Below are 13,750 nucleotides of genomic sequence, written 5' to 3'. Positions count from 1 at the left end.
CGGGGAGGAGGTACAGGAGGATGAAGACCCACACTCAAGGATTCAGGAACAGCTTCTCCCCTCCGCCATCTGAGTGGCCCATAAACCTATGAAAACGACTTAATTATTCCTTTTGTTTTGCACTATTCATTTATTTTTGTAATTTATTGTAATTTTATATCCTTGCACTGTACTGCTGCCGCAAAAAAATTTCATCACATCAGTGATAATAAACCTGATTCCGATTCTAAGATGAGTGAAAGTTTGACAGTTCATCAGAAGACAGCACTTCCGGCAAAGCTGCACTTTGGCGACAAATCTGCAATCGGCAGGCCGTCACTTTAACGACAGCAGTGCTCAGAATAAACCAAGTTCTGGGGAACAGAAGATCCAATAAACTCCCTGTCCGTGATCTGACTGGCTTTGACTTGTTTCTCATTTGGAACACCGCCATCCTCTGTTATCTAATTCCACGAAATCTGTTACATTGCTGAGCGAGAATTACACGTTATTTAAACTGCAGCGGATTATTTTTTTAAAATAAGATCAGGGAGCTAAGGATGTTCTGCCAGAGCGCTGGCAATTGTTGTTCAAAGCTTTAGATTCAAATTAAAAATAAAACTGCTAATGCTTCCCGACCCAAACTTTGGGGGGGGGGGGGGTGAATGTTTGTCAAACAAGGCACGGGTCACAGGATGCCATGCAACTAATATTTGGGACCTAATTTGATTGCAGGCGATTACCCTGGGCACCAACGGTGCACCTTTGCAACACGGCGAAGGGAAAATCACCGAACTTACTGACCCCGTTGCGGGACGAGTTCGGATTCTCTCGCCTTTGCCCAGATGCTAATCTACATGTGTTATATTTCTGCATCTTATGCAATGCAACGAGGGCCCCTTCGGTCCCAGAGATTTCCACGAATCGGAAGCACAGAAGGCGGGTAGGGAAGAGTGGGGGGGGGGGGGTGGTGGTGGAGGAGGGGGAGGAGTGGAGCAACAGCAGCCAGGAGAGGAGGTGCTGGTAACACCCAGAGCCCGGGCAGCACCAATGACCGCAGCACATGGGCCGGCCCGGGGCAGTATCACATCCCGGTAGCACCAATCACCTGGGCAGGGGCGTTTGCTGCATGTTATAAATGCAACCTCTCGGGCTGCTTGTACGGCAACCGAATGAAAAGCTGCAACGGTGGATTGAAGAGTGAGCGGTGCCTGCAAATTTAAAGGTATAACTGGAGCGGGCAGCAAGCCGGAGCGGTGACTCTCTCCCTCCCCCCTTCAGCGCCCACCCCAGGGGAACAGACTGTAGCTGAACCACCTGAGCTTTGCAGAAGTTGCCGGCTTCTAGTTTGCCTGTTATATCGCTGCTTTTATCTTGGTCAGCGGTTTTTCCAGTAAAAAAAAACCGTGTACTTGTAATAATTGGGAATTTTGTTTTGTAGTATTTTTGGTGGAGGATGCGGATCTCTCGATGTGTCCTGTTTCTGGTAAAAAAAATCGGTAATAGCAAGCCGACGATATGGCGGAATCAACATGTAGGTTGATGTTCAGTCCAAGTAGACGTTAGGGCATCTTGTGAGAATCGATCGCTTGGTGGTGGTGGTGGGGGAGGAATGCATGATTTGCATGGCGGGGTGTGATCCAGGAATGTAATTTGCGGGTTTGATCAAAAGTGCATCCAGGAAATAATTGCGGGATTGATCAGGGTGAACCCAGAAGTCAATTGCGCCCGGGCTGGGCTGCATATGTTGCAGCGAGCCGCGGTGGGTATGTATGGGACGAGCGGGGCTGCATGCATGGGTCGCCGGGGTCGGTGCCGCGCAGGGCTGCAGGCTTCCGCTCCTTGCTGCAGCGATGCCGGGCGCCCGAGGCGGCGGCCCCACGTTCCTTTGTTGGCTGGCCGGCGTGCGCGGTGCGCTGCCCCGCCGCCAGCCGCCCCTCCGTGTGCCGAGGGGAGCTAACCCGTGCTCCGTCTCTCCCCGCCAGACCTACAAGATGGCCACTTCAGCCAGCGCCGGCCTCAACAAGGTGGTCAAGAAGAACTACATGGAGCTGCCGCAGGACGGCAAGGTGCAGGCCATGTACATCTGGATCGACGGCACAGGAGAGGCGGTACGCTGCAAAACCAGAACCCTGGCGCGGGAGCCCAAGAACATTTCTGGTAGGTCAAGCCCCATCCCATCCCCTGGGGATATGTAGGCCAGTAACCCCCTACATGGGCAAACAGACACGTACAGACAGACGGAGGCAGACAAGCAGAGAGAGAGAGACCCAGAGAAACACATGCACAGAGGCAGACAGGCTGTGTGTGTGTGTCTGACACACACACACACCTTCAGTTTACCGAGCACCACCGAGCCTTGAACTGGCTCTGCCCTCAGTCCTCACAGTAGCCATGTGTTTTGGGTCCTGCTCTAGCTGCCTGTCTGCATTTGCCTCCCTTTCTGCTTTGCTTCTCTCTCCTTCCTCTGCCCCTTTACTCAGCTTGCTGCTCACATAGGCTGCCTCTGCCTGACCAGCTGCTGGGTGCTCGGGAGGTGTCTGGCCCTGCACTCTCTGGGTATGGACATGCCTTTGCTGGGCCCTGGTGCTCATGCCAGCGAATGCACCTAAAGCCTGGGATCTGTGCACCTTATGGCTTCCCAGTTATTCCTAATGTAAACATTGGAGAAATGCATCGGCCTGGAGCCAATTTAAACTTGCTTAAATCCAGATGAAGCTCTGCTTTTTTTTGAGAATTTTTAGAAAGTCTGCTGAGCTGTAATGAATGAAGCGTGTCAGCTTTGCTGTGGTGAGCACTGCAGTCACCAACAGTAACACTCCCATTCTGTGTGATGCTCTTCACAAAGCCAATCAAATGCAGCTGTGCTTGTTGTGCCTTGTGTCGCAAGTTCTTTAGTCCATGTCTGTGCTGTGAATGCACTGTTTCAGTGCAAGGTGTGAAATTGCAGTAATTTCTCCTGCATCACAATTTTACTAAAATTGCATTGCAAATGTTTCTATTGCAGCAGACATGGTTGGCTATCTTCCCCTAGACTCTGGGCAACGTGATTGTTGCAGTTGTCTGCTTTGGAGACCCCTGGTTGAAGGCAATGGTCTGCCTCAAAAAGTTCACTATGGAGTTTTAATTATTTGCAAGTAAGATGCATAAATATGACATGGGGTAGGGAGGTGGTTGGTGGGGGATAAAACCATTTAGAGCAATTTCCCAGTGTCTTGGAATGAGCTTCAAATGCATAATAGTTCTGCTCGCGCTGCCTCCAGATTTCTTCACATGATGTGCTGAAACAATGTGAGCTGCTGTTCATGAAGTAGCTGTGTTGTCTGAATGGTCCTTTCTTTGAGCCGGGACACTTTTGTTTCCGTGTTCCGTTTGGTCACTGCGACTTATTCTTGGTCACTGTGATCCATTTCAGATCTCCCAGAGTGGAACTTCGATGGCTCCAGTACCTATCAGTCGGAGGGATCCAACAGTGACATGTACCTGATCCCATCTGCCATGTTCCGGGATCCCTTCCGTCGGGACCCAAACAAGCTCGTTCTGTGCGAGGTTCTCAAGTACAACAGAAAGCCAGCAGGTAGGGAAGGAACAGAGTTGTCAGCGGAGTCCTGGGTGAGGCCACTTGGTTCATCTTGCATTTTGATAGTGCTGCCCAATTGTCTCTCCCTGTAGCCCTGCAAGTTTTGTGTGTTAATCACTTGGCAATAGTGTTTATGCTTGCATGGGTGTTTCTGGTTAATCATCCTTTGGAGGGAAGGGGCATTGGTGTAGAGGAAGAGGGCAAGTTCTTATGGTCACTCCTCCCATTCTTAGAACATTACTGCACAGTACAGGCCCTTCGGCCCACAATGTTGTGCTGACCTCTTAACCTACTCTAAGATAAATCTATTCATTCCCTCCTACATACCCCTCCATTTTTCTATCATCCATGTGCCTAAGTCTCTTAAATGCCCCTAATGTATCTGCCTCTACCAGACCCCTGGCAATGCATTCCATGCACCCACCATTCTGTGTGTCTGTGTCAACTTGTCTCTCTCTTCCACCACACACCCCCCACCCCCCCCATACTTTCGTCCAATCACCTTAAAATGATGCCCCCTCATGTTAGCCATTTCTGCCCTGGGAGAAAGTCTGACTATCCACTCGATCTAGGCCTCTTATCTTGTACACCTCTATCGGGTCACTTCTCATCCTCCTTTTCTCCAAAGAGAAAAGCCAGCTCCACTCTAATTCTGGTGAATTTCCCATGGAACTGACCCTCCCAAGCTGTCATGATGTCAAGCTAACATGATGTCCTTAAGATGCAGGCCTCCAGTCCCTTTCTCTCCAGAATGAGACATTCCCTGGTCTGCTGAATCCAAACTGCCCCATTGATACCACAGGGCAGTGGAAACCACCTTTATTTCATGTGCTCAACCAAGTGCCCCATTGGCAAACCCTAACCCAGCAGCCAGTGGTGAACAGCTGATACTCTCTGCCCCAGAGATTGGGATGCTTGCTTTCATTGGCCCTTACAAATCAGACTTGTAACTCTGAAATTACTGCTGTTCAAAGTTTACTTTGAGAAGTGTAGAATCGTTACACCACAGGAAGAAGCCAACCAATCCTTTAGCTTCCTGTTGAGCAATTTCTTCAGTCCCATTTCCCCTCTACCTGTAGCCCTGTAAATTTTATCTGTGTAGTTCTCTTCAGTACCCTGATTAGAACATGGAGAACATAAAACAGTAGGTCCCATACACCTGCTGCCCTCCTATCTTCTTGCATAGAACAGCACAGGAACAGGCCCTTTGGCCCACCATGTCTGCCAACCATGATGCCAATTTAAACTGCACATAGTCTACATCCCTGCATTCCCTGCCTGCTCATGTCAGTCTAAATGCCTCTTAAACATTGCTATTGTACTTGCTTCTACCACTTCCCCCAGCAGCGTATCCAAAGCACTTATCACTCTGTATAGTAATAAAATGTTGCTTCACATATCTCCTTTAAACTTACCCTCTCTCCTTAAACTTATCCCCACTATTTGACATTTCCACCCTGGAAGGAGAAAGACCGACTAGCTACCTTATCTATACCCCTAAAATTTTAGGTCATGTCTTCCCTCGGCCTCTGCTGCTCCATAGTAAACAACACAAGTTTGTCCAACCTCTTCTGCAGCATCTCCAAAGCCCCCACATTCCTGCTGTAATGGGGTGACCAGAACTGCGCACAGTACCCTAATTTTTGTCATTTGATTAAAGCTTCTCTGCCTCTATCACCCTCAACTTAAGAACACTAACTTTTCATGTTTACTTTTGCACAAACTAGTATTAAAATAGTTTCTTTTGAGGGGAAATTGCTACATAATTGATGTTACAGCCTGTTGTTTGTTTCTACAGAAAGTAATCTTAGGAATTCCTGCCAGAAAATCATGTCTATGGTTTCAAACCAAATCCCCTGGTTTGGGATGGAACAGGAGTACACTTTGCTGGGTACAGACGGACACCCCTTTGGATGGCCTTCCAATGGTTTTCCTGGACCACAAGGTATGTTATCCCTTTCAATCTTTTTTAACAAAATCTTAATGATCCTGGGAGTAAGACCTTGTATTGCCCAGCATGTCTGGGGAATGTGGGGAGAACAAGATGGGATTAGTGTAAGTGGTGCTTGTTCAGCTTGGACTTGATGGGCTGAAGGTCCTGTTTCTCTGCTGTTTGACTGTCTTCCATTTCTAGTCATTTGTCAATGCAGTGATTAAGTTTCAGGGTGTTCCCAGGTTATGAACATCTGACTTGTGGACACCCCTACATATGAACAAGCTCCCATAAGTTCAAAAGTCTGATGTACATGCATACATTCATTCCTACAAACGACAGATCTAGTTTCCTCTCTCTCCACTTTTAGTAATTGTTCTTATCAGTCTGAAGTGTTTCTGATGCCATTTTTTACCTCACTGGAGGTGAGGTTACCATATTGAGTGATCATGTATTTCTGATTTGTGGTCAAAATTGATGTAGACATGTAAAAGCAGGACCTGTTCATTACCTGGTACAGCTGTATTAGACTGACAACCCAGGCATGGAAGCAGATCCCATTACTGTGAAATTTACCTTCTGTTGTGTCTGACAACAAAACCATTGGTCTTTACCCAGTCGGGACTGTGAGATGTTTAATGTGCTCTGCAACAACCCAACCAGCTGCACAGGAACAGCTGCATTAAAGCAGGAAAAGAATAAAACCAAACAGGCTGCTGATGTCTCCCTCTCTACACCACCAAAACCAGGTATGGCAGAATTACTCCAGCCCCATGAGCCTGTAAGGTCCTCAAACTGTGGTTCTGGTGTCCAAAGGAAACCTCCTGTTCACCACCTCCTGTCCTCCTTCAGCTGATGAGTTGGCCCACCTGTGTTGAAGAACGGTTGGAAGCACTGGGACATGATCGGAACTGTAGATGGAGACTGCCCTGTCCATCATTGAGAATGACTGGGTAGCAGCATCACTGGGTGACCTGGGTCAGGGAGTGAGTTAAGCAACATGGGTATAAACCCATCTGAGCTTGTCCTCACTGTCTACCTGTGGCAAGTGGAACTATTTGTGACCAGTGGTGGGAGTGACCACTGCACAGTCCCATTTCAAGACTCCCTCTGGACAGGATAAGTGTGCTAACTGGGTTAGACTCCAACAGACTCTGACTTGGATCTACCGTGCCTGTGTGACACCGAGCAGCAGCAAGAACACACTGCTCTGTGACCTTGTGGCCCAGCACAGCCCTCACTGCCTCTACTGCCAAGCTAAGGTATCAGGACTGGTTCATTGAGAGGGCTTGCAGCACCAGCTATACTAAAAGAGGTGTTAACTTGTAGCCTCCTGCTCCATCTGGTCAGGAATGGTGATGGGCATTTCAACAGAACAGGAGGTGGCAGCTTGAACATCCCACCCTCTGATGGCAGGACCCAGTGTGTCAGTGATGGAGATGAGGCTGAAACATTCACAGCAGAAGTGCTGAGCCCCACTGTCACAGAAACCAGTCGGCAGACAATTGATACACTCCAGGTGATACTGAGAGCAATGGATACAGCAGAGACTATTGGACCAGGCAATATCCCAGCTGTAGCAATGAAGACTTGTGCTCCTGAACTGTCTGCACCTTTGGCCAACATGTTGCAGTAGAGTTACAACACTGGCAGCAATTGCCCTGTTCACAAACACTGACAAATCCAATCTACCTCATTACCACCCAAAAAATTTACACTCCATCACCAGCAAAGTGATGGAAGCCATCATCAACAGTTCTATCACACAACTTGCTCACCAGTAACCTACTTGCCCAGATCCAGTTCATGATACAGGACTGCTGGTCTCCAGACCTCTTCACAGCCTTGGTCCAAACCAGGGCAAAGAGCTGAATTCCACTGGTCAGATGAAAGTTACTGCCCTCAACATCAAGGCAGCATTTGGCAATGTTGTCTAGGCACCCTGGTAAACCTGATCAAAGGGAAAACCTGACTGGTTGGAGTCAGACCTTACACAGGGGGAGGTGGTTGTCAGAATTCAGTTGTCCCAGGACATTGCTGCAGGAGTTCCTCAGGACAGTGTCCTGGGTCCAACCATCTTCAGCTGCTTCATCAACAATAATCCACCAAAAGATTGAACATCTCCACTTCCAATGTTCAATTCCAGTTACAACTCCACAGCAAATGAAACAGCCCATGTCTGTATGCAACAAGATCCAGACAACATTCAAGTGTGGACTGATTAACCTTCATGCCCCAAGTGCCAAGCAATGACCACCTCCACTTAGTGCCATTTCCATCACTGAGTTCTCCACCATCAATATCCTGGGGTCACCATTGATCACAAATTCTGTGGCTGCAAGGGCAGGTGAGAGACTGGGTCTCCTGTGGTGAGTGACTTGCCTCCTGACACCAAGGCCTTTCCACTGTCAACAAGGCACATGTTGGGAGTGTGATGGAACACTATCAGCCTTAATGATTGCAGCTCCAACAACCCTGAAATACCAAAAGCAGCCCACTTGATCAGCACTTCATCAACCACCACTGGCATATAGTGTGAACCATCAACAAAATGCACTGCAGTTAGTCTTGGGGTCCTCAGACAGCAACTCCCAAAGCTAAAGCCTCTTCCATCAAGGACAAGGGCAGCAGGTGAATGGGAACACCACCATCTGATGCACACCGTCCTGACTTGAAAATACATCATTGGTCCTTTATCACTGGGTCTAGATCCTGGAACTCCCTCCCCAACAGCACTGAGGGAGCACCTTTACCTGAACATCTGCAGCAATTCAAGAAGACTGCACCACTCCATTTCCACCTCCTCAAGGGCAGTTGAGGATGGGTGATAAGTGTTGGCCCTGCCAGTGATGCCCATATCTTGAAAAAGGAATAAGCATCTAGTTACTTCCATTCCTGCTGTTCAACTGCTATCAGTCTAATTATGTAATGTTTGTTACAGGACCCTACTACTGTGGAGTTGGTGCAGACAAAGCTTATGGTCGCGATATTGTAGAGGCCCATTACCGAGCCTGCCTCTATGCTGGAATTAACATCTCTGGAACAAATGCTGAGGTTATGGCTTCACAGGTAAGATTAGATGCATTGAGGTGTTTGGTAATCATTCCTTGAAGAACTGATAAAGAATTTGTGGTGAGGTCAGAGTTTGAAGTGCTGATAGTTTTGAAGAGGAGAAATTCCCCATGTAGGAGAATCCATGCAGTCATTTATGTTCATTAAATTCCATTTTCAACATGCATTGCTGAGTATGTTGATTGGCAGTGTAATTTCTCCTGCTTAGATGGCATTCTAGGACTTGAGCTGTGAATTGTTGGTAAGTGGGTGGAAGATGAGCCTGACAGCTACAGGGAGTGGATGGGCAGAGGTTGAGAGAGACCACAGATCAGCAAATGCCTATGTGGATTTGTGAAAGCAAACATTGTTTTACTGACTTGACATGAATATCTTTTGCCCAAGTGGTATCTCTGGTTGGATGTGGTGATGTTGTGTGACACAGTGAGACTTGTTAACATTGAAGTGTGATGTACTGAACTAACAACAAAATAGCCCAAAGACTGAAAGGGTATGGCACTTCAAAATGGGCTTGTTGTGAAATTCAGAACAAATGAGTGGTTGGGGTAGTTTAGTGAAGTTGCCAGCATAGACCATGGTTCTGGTATGCTCTGGTACAAAGCACAGTGCAAGAAGTTGAGGTACAGAACTTGTAAACCTGATGCTGGGTTTTGACCTGAATTGTCAACAATTCCTTCCTCTTCCACACACCCTTTCCTCCAGCAGTCTGTTGCTACAGAACTTGTAAATGCAATTGGTGGATATTGGGGTGTCATTTGGCAGGCTTGCCCCACATAGAGATGGGAAGTGATCATCTTGCTGGGAGGAAGGATGAGCTGACAAGTGCACCAAAGCATAATTATAATCCCAAGAGAAGGAGGCTTGCTGATGCCTCTGATAATGGTGCCCTTCCTCACTGCTAGAATACCAGCTTGGAATTTTTGTGGTTGCTTCTGGAGCAGGACTTGAACCATCTAATTAGGGAAGTGCTGCTGGGGGAGGGAGTTCTAATGTTTAGACCCAATGATGAGGGACCAGCAAAATATTTCCAAGTCAGGGTGATCTACAACTTGGAGGGGGAACCTACAAGTGGTGATGCTCCCCTGCACTGGTTGCCCTTCTGTTGATGGGAGAGGCTGTAGGTTTGGGAGTTGCTGTTGGAGTAGCCTAGATGAATACAACTGTGGTGGTGGAGGGAAGGAGAGTTCAGGTTGGTCAGTAGGGTGCCAATCAAAATGACCACCTTCGTCTTGGATGCTGAGGTCTTTGAGAGTTGGAGCTGTTCACCCAGGAAAAGTGGAGAGTATTCCACCACATCCCTGACTTGTGCCTTGAGATGTCAAGAGGTGAGTCACTCACCACAGGATCCCCAGCCTCTGACCTGCTGTGGGCAGGTATTTGTGTAGCTGGTCCAGTGGAGTCTGATATTGAGTTGCATTAAAGTTTTACTTGTGGAGGACAAGATTTTGTCTGAAAATGGCAAATGGTCTATTTCTATGCCAGAATATTCAGGGACCGTTTTTGATTTTGGTGGCAGGTTCCAAAGGTCTGATTTTATGGTTGGGAGTAACCAGCTGCAAGTATAACCATTCATTTTGTATCAGGGAGAAAGATTTGGGGGGTAGTGGGTCCTGGTGCTGGTTGGGGCAGGATAGCTAAATGGACACTCAGGAGATGGGTGGGTCACAATGATCAGAGTAGAGGCCTTAAGGTGATTTGTGGCAGCTGGCTTTCTAAGTGTTGGTGGCAGTGCCTCTGAGCTTGTGCTGGCCATGCTTGGGAGTTTCATTGAGCAAGTAAATGAGGCTAAGGTGGAAGAACACACTGAATGGTGGAATGGTCTTGGAGATGGTAACCTGTTACTCCAGATTCTCAGTAGTAGTCAAGTCAAAGTTTATAGTTGCACAGCACAAACAAGCCCTTCAGCCCAACTCATTCATGGTGCCCACTAAACTAGTCCCATTTGACCATGTTTGGCCCTCTGAACACCTCCATCACACATACTTACCAAAATATCTTTTAAGTGTTGATATTGTACCTACTCAACCAATTCCTCACAGCTCATTCCATATACTCACTGCCCCTCAGGTCCCTTTTTTAAATCTTTCACCTCTCCTTAAACCTATGACTTCTAGTTTTTGTTCTCCTTCCCTGGGGAACAAGACTGTTCTCCCTATCTATACCACTCATGATTTTGTACACCTCTATAAGGTCACCCCTCAGTCTCCTATATTCCAGAGAATAAAGTTCTAGCCTGCCCAACCTCCCTATAAGCTCAGGTCCTTGAGTCCTGGTAGCATCCTCTTGAATCACCTCTGCACACTTTCCAGTTTAATGAGTGTTACTGATATTAGTTACACTACACCACCCTAACTGTGCAGTTCATTGAGGCTCTGTCCTGCTTCCCTGGGGCTCCTAAAGGAGATGTTGTCGGGTGATCCTCTACAATCCTATGGGCTGCCAGGAGTATGGTTAAACCACCTCCAAAAAGACATCTGGACAATAAAGCTGGAACTTTTGTAACTGCTCTGAGCTACCAGTTACAGGAGAAGCTTGTAGAAAATGTGGCTCTCAGAGCAGAGTTGCTGCAGTGTAGTACTGGGCACTGAAAATTATTTTCTTGCTTTTGAACTAATCTCTACTTTTCAATTTTATTACAGTGGGAGTACCAAGTTGGGCCCTGTGAAGGCATTGCCATGGGTGACCACTTGTGGATGTCACGATTCATTCTGCACAGGGTGTGTGAGGATTTTGGCATCATTGCCAGCTTTGACCCCAAGCCCATACCTGGAAACTGGAATGGTGCTGGCTGCCACACCAACTTCAGCACCAAGACCATGCGGGAAGATGGCGGGTTGAAGTGAGTATTGAACCTTGGGGCTTGGTCTCAAATGTCCACCACTCAAACCAGAAGTGGGGGAAGCCTCCACATTCTGACCTTGCTACCCTCAAGAGGGGTTAGGGTGTGAAACATGAGCTGTTGGGGAATACTTGTGCATAACTGGTGGGTAATTAATGGTATTAAAGTGTGAATTCTCCCCTTTGGTAGGCTGGAGTTGCACAATCAGGAAGGATTGAAGGAAAATTCAAAGTCTAAAGTCAGTTTATTGCCACATGCACAAGTACATGTATGCACAGGTGCAATGAAAAACTTGCATCACAGCCACATAGCATCATATATGCAGCATTCACAAAAGAACATAAATTAAACTACAATTTTTTTTTTAAAACAAAGAACATAATTAGAACAAACTCGGTCCATTTTAGTGCAAAGTGGTCATGATGTTGCTGAACTCTATTGATTAGGGTTGTACTGGTAGGTTCAAGTACCAAATAGTTGAAGGGAAGTAGCTATTCTTGAACCTGGTGGTATGGGGCTTCAGGCTTCTGTAGCTCCAGGAGGATGGCATGGATCAGATGGTGGGGATCTTTGGATATTGCTGTCTTGAGGCAGCCCCTCATAGATATTACCAATGGGGAAGGATGTGCCCATGATGTATTGGGCTGAGTCCCCTTCTGTCTGCTGCTTCTGTTCCTGTGCATTCAAATTCAGCACAAAGCAGTAAAAATGTTCTTTCCTTTAGATTCATTGAAGAATGCATTGAAAAACTGGGGAAGAGGCATCAGTACCACATCCGTGCCTATGATCCCAAGGGAGGGTTGGACAATGCCAGGCGTCTGACAGGCTACCATGAAACCTCCAATATCAATGAGTTCTCGGCTGGAGTTGCCAACAGAGGAGCCAGCATCCGCATACCACGTTCTGTTGGCCAAGACAAGAAGGGTTACTTTGAAGATCGCCGTCCATCTGCCAATTGTGACCCCTACGCGGTCACTGAAGCATTGGTCCGTACATGCCTATTGAATGAGACTGGTGACGAGCCTGTTGAGTACAAAAACTAAAGTATAATGGACCTGGCATCTGTAGCAGTGATTTCTTCAGAACTCTCCTATACTGTCCAGGTGCTGAGGGGAAGGGGAGGGAGGTGTTGTTTTGATTTATATTTCTGAACATTATTTCTTCTGTATCTATCTGGAAGGTGAGGGACATGTGTGGGCAAGACATCTAAACTGTTCTTTTATCTTGAACAGTGAAAGATATATCTTCAAGTTGACTGGTCAACTTCACATGGACAATAACCTGTAATTTAATGCAGTCAACTTTGATATTAAAGCAGGGCTTTTTTTATTAAAATACAACATTAATATTTTTTGGTTGAGTGACACTTTCTCTACTAAAAGAAAGTCTCTTGGATCTGTAGTGATCCACAGTAAAATACTAATACTGTAGGCTGCACAGTTTTACTAAGTTTTAATGGTAGTTTGCATTTTCTTCAGATAAATTTTCTGCAGTGCTTGGAGATGTTCTACAAAATGGCTGGGCTAGTGGTGTTAAACAGTAGTTCATGACAACCCTGTCATGATGACCAATTCCATATTAAATTATGTTAATACTTTGGAGGAACCATCCTCAAAATGGGAGCTAGGGTTTCATGAAATCAGTCATACTATAGTCCTGTACAGTAACAACCTGGTGCAGTCTGGCCAGCTAATGTAACAGTAGTGCAGGAAGTTCTAGAGCATCCTAAGTGATGCCTTGCATTTAATGACTAAGCTTATCCTAAGGATGATTCCTTAAAATATCAGATGTGCTTGGCTAATCTCTGGATGGGGGAGGAGGGGGTTTGTGGATCTTAGGGTATTGTTTAACAAATATTTGTAAAGTTGAGCTGTGATACTAATTGTGCATTCTATTTTTCAAGAAGGAAGGGGTTAATAGTAACCAATGTGTGTCTGTCCCTTGTGAGTTATTGTTTGCTTGACCTTTTTGATTTAAAAAAAATAAGGCATTACGGGGAAAAGTTCAGTTGTAAAAAATTATTTCCAAGTTTTTCTGTAGTCCCTGCTGAGGTACATGTACAGGGAATAACTCCCAGTGCTACATTTTTGTCAGTTTCTGAAGCATGCTGTAAGCATTGATGTCTTTTTAACTGTATTTTGATGGTACAGATTTGTTTCAGGGGTTCAACTTTGCTGTAGATTTTTTTAATTGAACTTTTTTAAATTGCTATCTGAGTCTTGTATTTTGAATTGTCATTGCTAAAATTTGAGTAAAGTGGATTTTAATCACTTGGTGTCTATGAATCAAATCTGCAGTGAGTCTTGTATGTTGTGGACACCCACACCATGCCTGGTCTGCAAGGACA

General features: G+C 46.4%; 1 protein-coding gene across 2 annotated transcripts; it reads left to right on the top strand.

Annotated features, from left to right (window-relative positions):
* Positions 1 to 1,051: 1,051 nt before the first annotated feature.
* On the top strand, positions 1,052 to 13,673 carry LOC127567880 (glutamine synthetase, mitochondrial). Of its 2 annotated transcripts, XM_052011042.1 has the most exons (8): positions 1,136 to 1,204; positions 1,421 to 1,513; positions 1,965 to 2,139; positions 3,395 to 3,556; positions 5,358 to 5,504; positions 8,434 to 8,561; positions 11,204 to 11,403; positions 12,128 to 13,673. In XM_052011042.1, exons 2-8 carry the CDS (start codon positions 1,436 to 1,438, stop codon positions 12,444 to 12,446), a joined length of 1,209 nt encoding a protein of 402 aa, XP_051867002.1. In that variant the 5' UTR covers positions 1,136 to 1,204; positions 1,421 to 1,435; the 3' UTR covers positions 12,447 to 13,673. The 2 variants fall into 2 exon arrangements, with proteins under 2 accessions (XP_051867003.1, XP_051867002.1); XM_052011043.1 differs by lacking the exon at positions 1,421 to 1,513 and having other exon boundaries at positions 1,052 to 1,204.
* The last annotated feature ends 77 nt before the right edge of the window (positions 13,674 to 13,750 follow it).

Source organism: Pristis pectinata, chromosome 3 (assembly GCF_009764475.1).
Source record: "Pristis pectinata isolate sPriPec2 chromosome 3, sPriPec2.1.pri, whole genome shotgun sequence".
Taxonomy (NCBI): Eukaryota; Metazoa; Chordata; class Chondrichthyes; order Rhinopristiformes; family Pristidae; genus Pristis; species Pristis pectinata.
The sequence above is the reverse complement of the archived record's forward strand: the minus strand, read 5'-3'. Positions and strand labels throughout refer to the sequence as shown.

Bases quoted from the DNA above. Each gene is read 5' to 3' on its own strand.
- LOC127567880 (XM_052011042.1), top strand. From the start codon at position 1,436: ATGCGGATCTCTCGATGTGTCCTGTTTCTGGTAAAAAAAATCGGTAAT. The intron at 3,557-5,357 runs GTAGGGAAGGAA...TTGTTTCTACAG, and splicing joins GTACAACAGAAAGCCAGCAG to AAAGTAATCTTAGGAATTCC. The intron at 5,505-8,433 runs GTATGTTATCCC...TGTTTGTTACAG, and splicing joins TGGTTTTCCTGGACCACAAG to GACCCTACTACTGTGGAGTT.